Here is a 15579-nt window from a genome sequence, read left to right as displayed (position 1 = left end):
GTCTCATCTGACCAGAGCACCTTCCTCCCACACGCTGTGTCCTTCAAACAGCTTGTGGCCATCTAGAAATGGTACTCCTCATAGCTTTCTTTTATCAGTGACTTTCTTCTGGACACTCAACAGTGTCTGCAATTCTGGAGTTAATATGGGTGTTTCTCTGATTAATACTCCCTTTGACCTGTCATTGCAGGTGGATGACCATGTCTTGGTAGGTTTGTGCTTGTGCCATACTTGGGATATTGTTTTATGATCTAATTCTGCTTCAAACCTTTCAATAACCTTGTCCCTGTGTTCCTTGGTCTTCATTGTGAAGTTTGTTCGCTTGTTCTCTCACTAATTATGTTACTTCTAAAGGCAGTTGCATTTTTTAGCATTCAAATTTTTATGCATTAGTAGATGTAAAGATGTAAATGTGGAGAGGTTCAAGCCACGGTGTTTTTGCATGACACTGAATGCCAAAGACGGTAAGAAACTTCTCTGCAAGTCATGAACCAGCGGTTCATGCACCGGCTTCAGGCTCATGAAGAGGCTTATGTACGTTTCTGCGGGGAGGAGAAGGGAGCCAGACAGGCGACAGTGAACACTGTCTTGGCTTTAGGGCACAGGCGCGGGAGCCAATGAGAAGGAGACATCCACTCCTCTCTGTCCTGCCTGGCTTGGCTCAGCTCGGCGCGCCCTGTAATTAGGAGCTCTTGCTGGGTTGGGCGCCGCCCGCCACGGTGGACAGCCTGGCTGGCTGCTGCGTCAAGGGAGTTTGTGAACGCCAGCTCCACACTGACTGAGGGTAGCAGAAGTTTACATCGAGCAGGGCCAAGTCCAAAGCAAACTGAAACAACTAAAGGCATTAGTTTAAAATGAACAGACAATCGTCACCTGTCTTTGAGGAGAAGAAACCTTCCCTGCCCGTAGGTGTGGGGACTTCTGTCTCCACCAGGGACTCCCCTCCGACCCTGCCGGAGTCCACCGCTGACGCGGGCTTCTACAGCGGGCAGAGCGCGCTGCACGGCTCGCAGGACTTTTACGTAGCGCAGCAGCCGTACGGAGCTCCTCACATGAACCCGTACACCTACCACCACTACAACCTGAACGGGATGGCTCCCAGCGGCGCTTACTCAGTGGGCAAGGCGGAATACCCGTACCCGCATGCGGCATACAGAGAGCACGGAGCGTTCGGCAGGGAGATGCAGTCTGCGCTGCAAGAAGGTGGTAAGAAAAAAAAAATAATTAATCTAAAACATCTGCTTCATTACTTCATCATTTTTGGCTTGTTTGACTTAATGTTTCCAATCAGTAGACCCCACTAAATCCACTCAAATCCATTTCCCAAGTCATTTCAAACAGACCCTTATAATCCGAAAATAGTAGACGGACTTACACTATGTTACCCACCGTTTATTTCATCTGGTAAACATCTGTAAAGACAGTGAAAATACAATTACATTTGATTGATTAGAATTTTAAACGGAAAAAATGAATACTTCTTTAACAATAATGCAGCTATATAAAAAAAGATATTACAGTAAATTGGACTTTTCCGTAAGTCACGTATCTTTATTATAGTTTAAACATTTTATTTTATTTCGTGTACCCAAGCTTCAAATCACAAATATGCAGGAGTAATACAATTATAAGTACATCTTTATTACTACTCAAGCATTGTTATTTTTGATTTCTAAAGGTGGTTATTTGTTACCTTTTGTGTCCTGTTCAACACTCTTCACCTACTCTAATAAAAGTTAATTTTCTTCTTAATTTTACTTTTAAGAAGGTAAATGCCACTTAGGCTTATTAATATTGGTTAGTTTTGTTGTAACTTAAAGCAGTGAAGCTTTATGAGATTACAAGTTGTGGTGTAGCACTGCAGCCAGTTCAACAGGTACGGCGGTTCATGATATGTGGTTTACAGAGACAAGGTGAAACAAGATCTTAGCAGAATTCCAAGGAAAACTAAGGATCCTGAGATTTATTTTGTCTTCGCATATAGAAAATGTTGGAGATTATAGAGAACCTGTAGCCAGAGTAAAATAGTGTAGAATGAGTCAATGTGTTCCTGTTTTCATGCTTGTCTAATTCTACAAGTGGTCCTGATGCCAAAAAAAAATGTGTTTTTCTGTCTTTACAAATAAAATAAAAAAAATCATAAATCTCAAACAGTCTCCTAAGGAAGCACTGTTTAGTCTAGAAGTATCCACCTACGGTTTGACCTCTGTTAGTGTTTTAGATTTTGGACCTTTAAGCTGAAGAAATGCAGTCCAGATTCCCAAACAAACAGTTAAAAAGGCCTTCATTTTAGCACTGAGGACGCTCTGAAGCTGATGCTGACTTCAGCACTGTTAATGACCAGACACAGTATTTTTATATCATTTGTAGGTTATTTGTATCTTATCCTTTACTGATACTGTTTCTATTGTCTTCTTCCATGCTTATGTCACCAGCCAGCCCAATGCCTTATCAGTCAGCTCCAATATGCAACCAGAACACAACACAAGAAGTGCTTTTCTTTGTTCTTCAAAATAAGAGTCTAGCTACAGGGCAAGCTGAAAGCTTCATATTCAGGGCTCATAATAAGAGCTTAAAATAAACAGCAGCTATGCAGCACTATGTGTGATGACCTTAACTTTGATGACAAATATTTTGTATTTACCTATCTTGAATTCTCATTCGATGACATCTCGCTCTACAGACTGCAGTTAATATCTTACCACCAGTAGAAACCTTATAATGTTTTCATTCTGCTAAAGCTAACAGCTAGTCAGAGAACCCAATGTGGTTCATGCTAACAGTACTGTACTGGTTTTTACACTGCATTGCATCCAATAGTTACTTCGACTGGACAACTCGTTCGATTCTCTGCACATGTTTCACAGGGAATATTATTAGCAGTACACAAGATCCAATAGCTCCTTTTCAAGTGTAAACAATAATTAGGTTCATAAAAAAAAAAAAACACCGTAATGTCTTTTATTTATTTATTTTTTACAAATTTGAGTTATTTAGGTCCGGTAAAAGCAATTTGTATAAAGTTTAGAATTTACACTGAGTCCCTACATATAATTAAATTCAAACTGAAATTCAAAACTGAAAGTTACATTAATTTACCTCAGGTCCAGTTTAAAAGCTAGTGAGATGTGCTTTCCTCAGTTGCCAGGCTAAAGGCTCATAGCTATACTAGTTGATAATAATGTATTATTCAGTACTTTTTACATACAAAGACAACATATTTGCAATAGGAGGTTGATCTGCTTCATATGTGTGTCTTCTTTGATGATATATCAACTACCAGAAATATAAATAAACTGGTTACTAAAACAGTTATTGCTATGTTTTATATGTGCAGCAGCCATTTTAAATTTTGTACTTGGAAATATTAGGGGGACCTCCAACTCTTAGGTTGGAAATCTGACTTTTATGGAGCCTTTCCAAATGGCTACTCAAAAATGTTGAGTTCTGTGTTTAAATGTATCAATTGTGCTGTGAAAAAAATTACGGCAGTTCTGGTAACAGCAAGGCCCAGAAATGTTCCACTGTAATTGGGTCTGAAATTGTAATACAAAACCTTTTATGCTTAAATGCAATAAATAAACAATTTAATGTATGGTAAAGGTTAATATGCTACTAGAGATCTTGTAATATTAAAATGCCATGGTAGCAGTTATCCAAGTGAATTATTTCCTGTAAAGCTCTATCAGGTCTGTCGACATGTGACTTTTTTTGGTGAATTGAGTTAAAATTTTATTATTGGTGCTGCATATGAAAACATGTTCAGCTGGCACCTTGTATTTATTTTTGAAACTCTTTTTTTGAAGTAGGAAAGGAAGTAGTTCATGGATTGCTCTGCAGTAAAAACACTAGGTTAAAAAAGCTTCGAAGAAACCCTCACTACTTTTAAATTGTTTATCTGGCAGCTCATTGTCTACTCGATAGAAAAAGAAACAATGGCAGAGTTGCAGAACGGATACAAGTGATTTCTAAGCACTGTGATAAGGCTTCTTCTGGCTAACTATTAGCAGCTAACGAAATGCTAAAGTTAACTCCTACTTCATAGTTTCCTAATGACACTAAACTAAAGGGCTATTTCACAGTTTTTACCAGAGCTTGGACTGTTCGACCATGTGTGGTTCAAAAGATAAAATGCTTAGACTGATCAAACAGGGTTTCGATTGTTCTACACTGAACAGAGATGTTTTTAAAACACAGTCTGAGATTTATTCTGTTTCAGAAATGACAAAAAGGAGAATTTTACATTCCTTTTTGGCAGTAGGACCACGTTAAAATTTGTCAAGCATAAAAACTGTAATATTTGGACAAATCAATCATGAACTGTATTTTTTATTTGGTTGTTGTGATTTATAAAACCTTTATTTGTAATAACAGAAAAACAAGGATTCTTAGTTTTCTCAAAAATGTGGTTAAACTCTCGTCTTGGTCTCACAAACCAAATATCATGTATAGTCTGGTCTAGTGAGCTGGATTTATATAACATGTAAATGTTTTGATTGACAACCCACCAATCCTCCCATAATTCTGATAATGGATGGACAAAATCCACATCTGCTAAAATGCATGTTCTGCTCATGAACTAATTAAGCGTTAGTAGTTCATTGTTGATGCTGAGAAATCAGACAATTGGAGGGAAGATGAAAGGCATTTTTACCCAGGGTCACTGTTATGTCATTTATTAAATAAACCATTTTAGACCATTTAGAATTTAGGGGAAGACATCAGTCTGAGGGGTGAGGATGACGTTAACCAAAGATAGGCTTAAACATGTTCCATTTAAACTAAAATATTGCATAAAAATACAAGTGTTGCTCTAACAATTGTGCAACAATTATTGTCAAGACTCTCAGTTTGCCCTCAAAAACTACGTTTATTTGGCTCTTCCTCAAGCTTTGTAGGGCATCCGTACACACCGGAGGGGGGAAAACAAGAGAGACTGGTGTTCTTTTGGCATTCCAGTTGGGAGTTGACTCCTGGAAATGGCCCCAGGGGACTTTGGCCCACTGCCACGATACATCAGGTGTCACGGCATGTCAGCCAGCCTTGGCCTTTGAATCATCCGCCGTTGAAAAGTTCCTTATCACGCAAGGCTCAGAAGTCACGCCCAAACAAATAAATAAACAAACAAGGATGCCAATAAGCGATGTTTTATTTCTCATGTGTGCATTTATTTGGATCTAAAACACGCGTTACAGATTGGTTTGAATGTACAGCATTTTTAATTTCACAGCTTAATCAGTCCACGTTTTAAAATGATTTTTTAAATTTGAAACATGAAGTAAAAATTCAGGTTCCAGAATCCTTCCGTCCTCTCAGAAGTATCCTGTCATACGAAGCTATGCAATCATCTCAAGCCAACCCTCTTTCTTTATCCTTGGCTTCAAAGCATCCAGACTGCTGCTGTATACTGCTGCTGTGGTTTAAACATTCAGTATTTATTCAGGCGTTCTTTAAAGTCTCTTTTTTCACGCTAGTTCTGTTCGGTACCTAATAATTTTTTTTTTGTTGGTTGTTTGTTCAAGTCACTTAACTCTGACTTTAACTTAATTGGGCATAGACATGTTCCAAAACCTTTAACACATAAAACATATCTTAGCAAAGAACACATTTTACTCTACAAGAGTTAAATCAGAACTATCAAAATTGTTGCTAAAATGTGTCTAAAGCAGAGATTTGCCTTGGGTTTGGCTCAGTGGACTGGCCTTAAAACAGGCTAGAAAAACGAAGACAATGTCCAAAGAAAACAATTCTGCCTTTAGTAAACTTTCAGTAATCCTGGCAAATTATAGCTCTAAGATCACTTTAAGGATTTAAAAAAGTTCTTAGATTCTGCAACAGCATTTTTTCTGTTGGCTAGCAGGCTGCTAAACACTGTGTGACTATTCCTTCTGCAGTGTAATATTTCTTATACATGCATGGCACAGAATTAAACTTTTGCTTTCTTACTATTTTCATATTTAAATAAATATACATTTTATACTCCTATTTCTAATTTAACTGGGAATGTTTTTTTCCCTTCTGAGCCAATGGAGCATTTTTCTTGAGAAAACAAAAATCTTTACAGCGATCTAACTGCTTTTATTTGAAAGAAACAATAACTCATACTACTTCTAAAATTTTGCAGTGTATAGATTATTATTTATTTTACATCTACTTATTCTATGTTCACTTATTACACCTCATGTCATCCATATTTATTTATCGTTAATTTAATTTTGATGCACAGATCTCAGCAGAAATGTATTAAAATCATCTACTATATGTAGCAGCAGTTTTCAAGATCTTATGGCACCGAATATTATAATTTTTTTTGTTGTTCTGCTCGTTATAAAGTAACAGCGGCAGTCTAATATTAGCTGGTTAATTAATTGGGCCACCAGCTCATGCTGTCCTTTGCTTGTCAGCAGTATTTTTAAAACAGTGTTACCTCATTAAGAGTGGTGAGTGGCACTCCTGAGGTCACCGCACCATGAATGTCTGTACAGGTGATTTCATCTCACTTTAAGGAGTCAGAGAAAACAGTGGTCCTGCTAACACTTTTACTGAAATCTTATTAAAAGGACTTCATACATTAGGACAGAAACCTGCTTTGACAAAGCTTGCTAACTGTAGTTTTAAGCGGCATTTTGTTTTGTGTTGATTTTTGAGTTCTATACCATTACCATCCACGTTTTGCATGACTGGAAACACTTAACCTAATAACCTAATTAGTCTTACTTTGAAGTGAAAGAAAAGTAAAACACGCAGCAGCAGGTGGGGGAGGGGCAGAGTTGTGTTATGCTCTACACAACCAGAAAACAGCAATGATCCGACACTTTCGTTGACATTTAAAGGAGAAACGCAAAGCTATAGCTGATTGCTAATTGTTGCTAATTGTAGCACCAGCATGACCTTAAAAGGAGAGGTTTCCACAATGTGACTATTTTTAGGTGACAAGGAATGTTAGGGAAAAAAATAAATAAAATACAAATACCAACAACAGCAACAGGTGGAGGAAGGGGCAGCAATGTTACTGTATGCTTTATAGAGTCGGTAAAAAAAATCAGTGATTCTGGCACTTTCTCTGACACATTGTTAACTTTAAACTGAAGGAGCTTTGTGGTGTAAAATTTTAGCAATTGAGAAACAGTAACCTTGATACCAGTAACCCTCTCATGCCTAGTGTCTAGTGTGGGTGACCAGGACCTTATAATGTGGGAATTCCGTTTTTTAAGATTATTCTCTTGAAATCTGTTTTAGAAATATAATAAATGTCATTAACCATTTCTATAACATATAAATGCTTACCATGTCATCAAATGTATTCAGTTCCTTACTAGTAAAGATTTTCTTCTGATTTAGGAATACATATTGTTTTCATTCTGCTGACATTTACTAAACAATTTGTTTTTCAAGCAACATTTCCTGCTAGAATACCAGTGCAACTTGGGAGTGTTCTACCCAAGCAGGCATTTAGGCCACAGCAACAGTACCAATAAATCTCTGTCTCCTTCCCCCAGTTGTGGGAAACTCTGAGACCAAATTATAAGTTCACAGTGCTAGAGGAATTTCTTTGAAAGTTCTATGTTGCATAAGCCGCAGCTATTTTTCTGCTACAACCTCTCAGTTCGGACTTTCCTCCAGAGAGCTCTTATAAAATATTTGTGTGACAAAGCAGGAGAGGGAACAGTATCATTGATTTTTGTCCTTTCTCCTCGGCACAGTGAAAGAGGAACCGGACCTGGAAGTCCGGATGGTCAACGGGAAACCCAAGAAGGTCCGCAAACCCCGGACCATCTATTCCAGTTACCAGCTGGCCGTGCTGCAGAGGAGATTCCAGTCGGCCCAGTACCTGGCTCTGCCGGAGCGGGCTGAGCTGGCTGCGCAGCTGGGCCTCACCCAAACGCAGGTAAGGCTGTAAGGCAACCATCTTGTTCCGTTGATTTCTGTGTAGAAACAAAAGATGTTTCAGAAGAAGTTATGACACATCTGTTAGCTGGAGCTGTTCAGTTCAAATGTCAGGATGTCCAGACAGACTAGAATGTTCAGGCTTAATGTCGGAAATTACATTAAAAAAGGAATAAAAAATACAGGTGTAAGTAATAGAAATACAGGATATTTGCTGAATGGTTTTAAGGAAAAAGACTTCGAACTTAATCTTGGCTTTGAGCTGTTTTAATTCACACATTTTGCTTTTGGTTAAAATGAAAGAATCTGTGGGTAGTTGAGGACTTTAAGCTGTTTTGTATGAGTTGAAAAGATGAAATCTGCAAAAAAATAGTATAGTAGTTAAGATAAAATAAACATGTGAAATCTATTATTTCTAGTATAAATAAAACACATTTATCAAAACCACATATAATAAGCGAGATACAAGATGCAAGGAATGTTTCTCAATAGTTGACAGTTATTGCAGGAAGATTTTGCAGCTTGTTATTTAAAGTCATAATCTTTACACTAATGATTTACTACCAGTCATCTTCACTGGAGTGATAACATTCAAACTTGAGGTATGGTTTGTTTTATTGTGGCTGTTGTAGATCATTATTCAGCGTTATCCTTGAGTGACTCTCACAAGCATATCAAACACCCCCATCTGTTTTATATATGTAGAAAGCCCCATTACATAAGGTACGTGATTTCATTGGTATGATAAGCCAACACACATCGGAATTTAGCTGATTTTCTTTAAAGGACTTGTAGTATATGCTGAAAAAAAGACATAAGTTACCAAGAAAAGTTGTTAGACATTTGCAGAAAAAACATTACCTCCTCTTCTACCTAACAAACATCATTTTTCTCATGCCACTCTTTTTGAGTCTCTAAATGAGTTTTGTAAGGAGTATCAACTTAAATTTTCTTAGTAGAAAAACTGAGAAATCGACAGGTAACTTGAATCGACAGATTTTTAGCTTGTTCTCAGTGCTAAAACTTTTCGGTGTGGAATTTACAACTGTGGGAAGGTGATTAAAAGCTACCTATTCTCAGCATCACTACCATGTTTAAAATTAGGTCAATGAAAGAAGAAAGCTTTAAGAAGCTCCTAAAATTTAAACGGTAAATTTTCTGAATGTTGAAATCAATATCTGGTAAAATTAGAAATCACTAACAAATCCCTGATTGGTTTATTAAGGAAATATTGATCTGTGTTTATCCGAAATGAAGTTACAGAAAAAAGATATCTAAACAAATCTCTACAATTAGTCAATACAAATCTCAGCAATCAACATTTACAGGAAAATGCAAAGAACTTCTATCTCCATCTCTTCCACAAGCAATAAAAGGAAACTATTGATTCTATGTTTTAAACTTGTCAAGCAGATAATTTTAATTATTTTCAATTTTGGCCTGCTTGCAAAATATTATGTGTAGTGGAAAAGTAACACTGCACATGACCCTGAGCACACCATCTCCACAGAGAAACATGGTGGTGGTGGCATCATGCTGTGGGGATGTGTGTCTTCCGCAGGGACAGGGAAGCTAATCAGAGTAGACGGTAAGATGGATGGAGCGAAATACAATTAGCTCTTGCAATAAACGCTGTTAGAAACTGCAAATAACTTGAGACTGGAGTAGAGGTTCAAGTCAAAGTTGCAACTAGAAGAAATGCAGAAAAATGCAGGCGTCATGAAAACAATTGCAGGGCACTATTGGAATTAGTTTGCTTCCTCCTATGAGTTACAGTAAAGTTTGTCAAAAAAGCCTTACAATGTGCTTTTAAATGTTCTTTGTTCTAGGTCAAAATTTGGTTCCAGAATCGACGCTCTAAGTTTAAGAAGCTGTACAAGAACGGAGAGTTTCCTCTTGGGGAAATACCTTGCGAACATAGCCCAGATGCCAGCGATTCTATGGCCTGCAACTCTCCTCCGTCCCCAGCTGTGTGGGACAACACTACCAGCAACAACAATACAAATGGCAGCATAAGCAACATCAACGACACAAATAGCAGTGGCCTCAAGAATAATGCATTGCTGGATCCTGCCAGCAGAGGCCAGGGGCCGTATCAGCCTCCAATCAATTCCTCTCCAGCTTACATGGATGGGTTTGCGCAGCACAACTGGTACCAGCAGCAGGGGGCACATTTAGGTTTGGCACAGTCGGGCCAGATGCACCACACACCACCTACAGGACCATCAGATACACAGAGTATGCGAACCATCTACTGAACCCATGAATCTGGACACTCAACAGCATTTTGCCTGAAGCCCTGTGCTGAAAAACCAGAGGGATATTTTTTTTTCTTTTCAGAGGAATTACAGCTTTGCTGTGACCCAAATTACTTAACAGACAAGAGACACAAGAAATGACTTGTAAAAACTACAAATGGGGGCTGATAAACAGTGTCCACTTCAAATATTTCCTCCACCACTCCCATGTTCTACTCAAAACCTTGTGGGAGATTACATGGATTGAAGTGTTTTGCACTGCTTAAGGTGGAAAGATAAGAGGTGGGGAGATAAGATTATGTGAATTTTTTTTCTATATGAAATGTCTCCATATTTAATGTAGAAACCTTTAATTATTTGGTCATTTATAAATTATGTTCTGAACATGTCCTCCGTCTTTTCCCTACTGAAACAACATGCTACTGAAAATCATTGCAGGACTTTACCAACCAATAAGACTATTGAGGTAAACCCCTTTCCTATCGGTGTAAAACAAGGACTTAGTACAATTTTACTATCTTCGTGTTAAACTAAGCTTAGACTGATGTAACACTCAAATGCTGAATGAGTCTGATACTCCACTCCTCTGTGCTTTGAGCAATGTACAGCAACAACCTAGGCCAAACTGTGGTAAGTTTTAAAAAAAAATTTTATACGTCTCTGGTTCTCCCGTATAGAAATGCACTGCAATCAAAGTTGTGTTGTGGGGAATTGAGGTTGTGTAATTAGGGAAAAGACCGTGCAACTGTGAGGCAATTACTTGTAATTACTACAAAGTTTAATACGAGATGCCGGAGAAATCAGCTACTGACCCATTTTCATCTAGAAACTCTTCATCAGAGACTCAAAAACCCAATCTGTCCTTATCAGAGAATAATCACAACACTCTTTGGTGTGGAGGTTGATACTGAGGGAAGAAGACTTAAAGCTAATAATTTTCAGCATCAGGGAGGTGTTTACATTGACGTCAGAGAGAGCACAACAATGTAAAACTATGTTTTTTCACAACTTGCTGAGACATGTCTGTAGATCATTCAGGCTGGGAGAGAGAGAGAGAGAGACTTCAGCAGACAACAGGAAGGCTGAACTTATTATCAAAGTTGTTCTGTTTTATGTTTTCAGCGCTCCACCTATGTTTGTCATGGAGCATGCTGGAACTGGAAATGCTGGCAGCCTTTTGGAAATCTTAAAGTTTAGGCTCTACATCCTCTACACAGATGTTTTAGGAAGATTAGCTGAGGTTATCACTAAGATAAGATGCTAAATACTGATTAAAATCTAATCTCTGAAATCATTTGGTCTGTTTTAAAATAGCACAACCCTCTTTTACAGCAACAGCTCACTCGCTCATGCTATGTCTTCACCTCTACTTCAGCTTTGCAAAAAACAGACTGTAAATCGCTACAAATCACTGATCAGTGTATCCCGAATTATCATAAACAATGTGAAAATGTTACTTTTAATTTACTACAAAAATGCTTAGTTACGGTACTTTCTTTTTGTTCATTACATAGTTGTAAGCCCTGGATTTGTTTTCCAATTAGGACATTTATCTTCTGGTGTTTTTCAATCTAAGGAATATATATTGCTGTATGAAATCCAGAGGTCAGTGTTCATCCAATTCATCCCAGGAATAATAGATGACAAATACTGATGTGAGGATGCACGGTGGCGGAGTTGGTAGCATTGTTGCCTTGAAGCGAGAAGATCCTGGGTTTGACTCCCGGCCGAGGGTCTTTCTGCATGGAGATTGCATGTTCTTCCCGTGCATGTGTGAGTTCTCAGCGGGTACTCCGGTTTCCTCCCACAGTCCAAAAACATGACTGTCAGGTTAATTGGTCTGTCTAAATTGCCCTTAGGTGTGAATGGATGTCTGCATGGTTGTTTGTCGTGTATGTCTGTATGTTACCCTGTAATGGATTGGGTGTTCCCTGCCTCTCGCTCGTAGACTGCTGGAGATAGGCACCAGCTTCCCCGTGATCCACTATGGAATAAGCGATATAGAAGATGAATAAATGAATGAAAATACTGATGGTAAAAAGCTTTGAATCCATGCTTTCCAGATATTACTCTAATGTCTAACAACATCTCCTTTAGAGACCTCTTTCTGGGCTACATTGATAAAAAAGTTAGCATTGATGAGAAGATTCAAGTCATGGTTAAAATATTTTCATCCATTCTGATTCATTTATAATTATGTAAGTTTTAGCTACTACCTTTTCCTTTTGTCAGTTCAAATTGTTTATATTTGTCAGTGTTAAAATCGAATCGACATTCAGTTGAATTGAGTTATCACTTTCCTTATATGTGATAACTCTGTTAATGTCTTCATTTAAGTTAAATGCAGTCAGTTTGTCCCTCAGATTTTGAAATTTATTTTGTAAGAAAGACTTCTGTCGCAAAAATACCATAGCGGTTCATTCAAACACAGTTTTATAATTTTTTTAACTGATGTGTGACATCTGAATTAATGTATTTTTGTTTTACTTATTTCTTCAAACTTAGCAGTCTGTGCTAAAGTTTGAGGACTTTATTTTGAACTGAAAAGGAAGTAGTTGGTGTGTTGCCCAGTCGTTTTCAACAGAGTCGACTAATAAAGACTACCTGCTGGGCTCACTTGCAACACTCATTCAAGAAAACCTTGACCACTATTAAAACATCTGTGTGGCAACGTCCTGGGTAGTTGGTAGAAAAAGGAAACAGTAACAGAGTGACAGACAAGATATGAAGATTTGTAAGCACTGTGAGAATACAGCGACTGGCTAACCTTTAGCCGCTAATGACATCAGCGTCTTATTTTGAGATAAACTAATGGTTATTTCACACAGGTTTCATATAAATGTTCCTCTACAAATTCTACACTATTCCACACAAATATTCTGAGCTTTCTGGCACTTTTTCATTATTTTTTAACGTTTGAATTCAAAATGATCTAATCTGTAATTAGATCATTCTGCACTTATTACATATTCTGTAAAACAGTTTGTGATTTGTGAAACCTTTACTCTATTTGTAAAAATTAAAGTAGAGATTCTTAGATTCCCCCAAAATATTGCAAAAGACCAGCTTAATTTTTTTCTTGTGAAATCAATGTTGCAAATCGCTGAGCTGGAATATCATAACACTCCTCTTTGAACAGCAATGAAATTGTTGATCTTTGCAAAAATTACATATCTGCATAGTTTCTCTGACCATATCTGTTTATTTCACAGTGCATGTTTGACACGGGAACACAAAAAAGAAAAACATTCATTCCCTGCTTTTTTATACAAGGCAATAACAGTTTTAGACCAGAGTTATTTTAGGATAAAAAAAAAGTCTGAAGCCGACATTTAGCCATTTTTGGATCTGTATGTGATCACAGTATTATCTCCTCAGGATTTAGGAGCAGATAAAACCTAAGATTGTCAGATGTCTCCTACGTACCTTCTGTAAGAAAAATAGTTTTTTACAGTCTACCCTGTTTCTTCATTAACTAATTTTACAACTGAAGAACTTCAAAGGTTTTCATACATACCAAATGCCAAAATGTGCATTTGAGACTTTAAGATGTTGCACCACTAGTAGAATATTTGTGTGACATTAACATCACCAGCAGATTAACAGAACTAGTTATGGCATGCAAAACGATTTATTTTAATTTTGCAGAACTCTTATTTCAGGTGTAAACCTCAACACAGTAGAATGATAATATGTTAATTGCCAATTTGTAACTTCGAAACTGAAATGTATTAGATCACCGTTACCTTGGTGACATCGCATCACATTTTTCTTTTATTTTTTACCTTGGATTAACGACCTCTGGAGAAATCATCCATCATACCACTTTTTCCCCATGCTCAGCATATGCTTATTTCCATGTATTTTATCACCCAATTTGCCCTTATCGGTGCAAATAGACACAGGCTGATCAAAGACAAAATAAAAGCTGGAACCTATTGCTAGAAAATTTTGAAAAACTCAGGTTTTTATTTATACTTTCAATTGTAAATATGAGAAAGTACAATGCTAAGTGCCTTTAAGTATTTTTTGTTTGTTTTTCATTTAATAAAATTAACGTTTAATGTACTTCACTTGTGTTTATTTCTGGATGCATTCACCTGTGAATGCGACACACACACACACACACACTGTGCTGTTGTGCGGGCGGTGCTTTCCCAGCAAATCTGTTGGAGTGAGTCAGACAGCAGACACAGGTTGCACCCAGCTATATATTTTACATTCGCATGCAGAGTTCGTGTAAAGAAGGCTGTGGGAGGTGACGATGCTGCAGACACACCGGAGTCTGGAGATGCTAATAACACACCGCTGACACTGAGAGAGAAGGGTGTTGAATGCTTTCATGTGGGATCCAGTTGGAAAGGAGAGGAGGTTTTGTGTATATAACTTGCAAACACCGACAGAGCCAGGGCGTGACAAGGTAGAAAAATAATAACAATTAAAATAATATTTTTACACAACTTTTCTGAACACATATTTGAATTTTTCAATGTGAAATTACTGTTAGCGAAGTGAAAAGTTTCACCATTAGCTTGGCCAATAAAAAGTGCAAAGCAATGCATATTGGTCACTTTTTTTCATATCAACATTATGAGCACAGTGCATTTTGTTTAAATTTATGTGATAGCCGAACAGCAAGTAGTACATAATTGGGAAGTGAAAGAAAAATGATCTATGTTATAAATCGTGCCATTTATTCCCCCTTTCTTTGAGATCCCTAAATAAAATCCATTGGAATGAGGTGCAATGAAACAAGTCATTTAATTAGTAAATACAGTACGTCTGTTCTGTGAAGGTCTCAGAGGTTTGTTATACAGAACACTAATGCACAAACAGCATCATGAAGCATTTTCAATAACTCAATAATAATGATTCTCAATAAGCAGCAGAGGAATAGTGTCGTTGGCAGAATCTGTTGACAAGACAATTTTACGTTGTGTTCTAGTCTAATCTGGTATTTATGTTGAATGGCAAGAAGGAAGACATTGGTGAGCCTAACCACATAAATAAACGGATGAGGGGTGGGGTACATGCTGGAGAGGTAGCTTGTCCGTTGCAGAACTAACACACAGAGCCAGACAACCATCCACACAAAAATGTGTACTGAAAAGCAATTTAAAGTCAGCAGTACACAGCAAAAAGCACCTCATGAACAAGGACATGCAAATTTTACATAAGGCCCCAGCTAAGATTCAACTAGCAACCTTCTAGGTTTGAAGCAAAAGTGTGCACCATTGCTCATCTGTGAAGCCCTATGCAAGAAGACTACCCCTGTTTTGGAGCAGCAGTACTATTATTTACTGCCTTCATACTTAGAAAATGACAAAAAAAAAGTTCAGAAGACGAGAAAATGCACTGTGCACATCTATTTCATTATGCAATAGTTTACTGGAGCCTTCAAATATGGCCTACAGATCCCCTGAGAAACCACCAA

General features: G+C 37.6%; 1 protein-coding gene across 2 annotated transcripts; it reads left to right on the top strand.

Annotated features, from left to right (window-relative positions):
* Nucleotides 1-142: 142 nt before the first annotated feature.
* Nucleotides 143-14213, top strand: LOC124863777 (homeobox protein Dlx3b-like). 2 transcript variants are annotated; one of them, XM_047358258.1, is made up of 3 exons: nucleotides 143-1203; nucleotides 7704-7888; nucleotides 9717-14213. In XM_047358258.1, the coding sequence occupies exons 1-3, from the start codon at nucleotides 855-857 to the stop codon at nucleotides 10143-10145; spliced, it is 963 nt and encodes a 320-aa protein (XP_047214214.1). In that variant the 5' UTR covers nucleotides 143-854; the 3' UTR covers nucleotides 10146-14213. The 2 variants fall into 2 exon arrangements, with proteins under 2 accessions (XP_047214214.1, XP_047214213.1); XM_047358257.1 differs by having other exon boundaries at nucleotides 146-1206.
* Nucleotides 14214-15579: the final 1366 nt, after the last annotated feature.

The sequence above is a fragment of the Girardinichthys multiradiatus genome, chromosome Y (genome assembly GCF_021462225.1).
Source record: "Girardinichthys multiradiatus isolate DD_20200921_A chromosome Y, DD_fGirMul_XY1, whole genome shotgun sequence".
In the NCBI taxonomy this organism is placed as follows: Eukaryota; Metazoa; Chordata; class Actinopteri; order Cyprinodontiformes; family Goodeidae; genus Girardinichthys; species Girardinichthys multiradiatus.
The sequence above is the reverse complement of the archived record's forward strand: the minus strand, read 5'-3'. Positions and strand labels throughout refer to the sequence as shown.

Excerpts from the sequence above, each read along its gene's own strand:
- LOC124863777 (XM_047358257.1), top strand. The coding sequence starts at position 855 with ATGAACAGACAATCGTCACCTGTCTTTGAGGAGAAGAAACCTTCCCTG. Across the intron at positions 1,207-7,703 it reads GTCTGCGCTGCAAGAAGGTG|TGAAAGAGGAACCGGACCTG; the intron begins GTAAGAAAAAAA and ends TCCTCGGCACAG. Across the intron at positions 7,889-9,716 it reads TGGGCCTCACCCAAACGCAG|GTCAAAATTTGGTTCCAGAA; the intron begins GTAAGGCTGTAA and ends TCTTTGTTCTAG.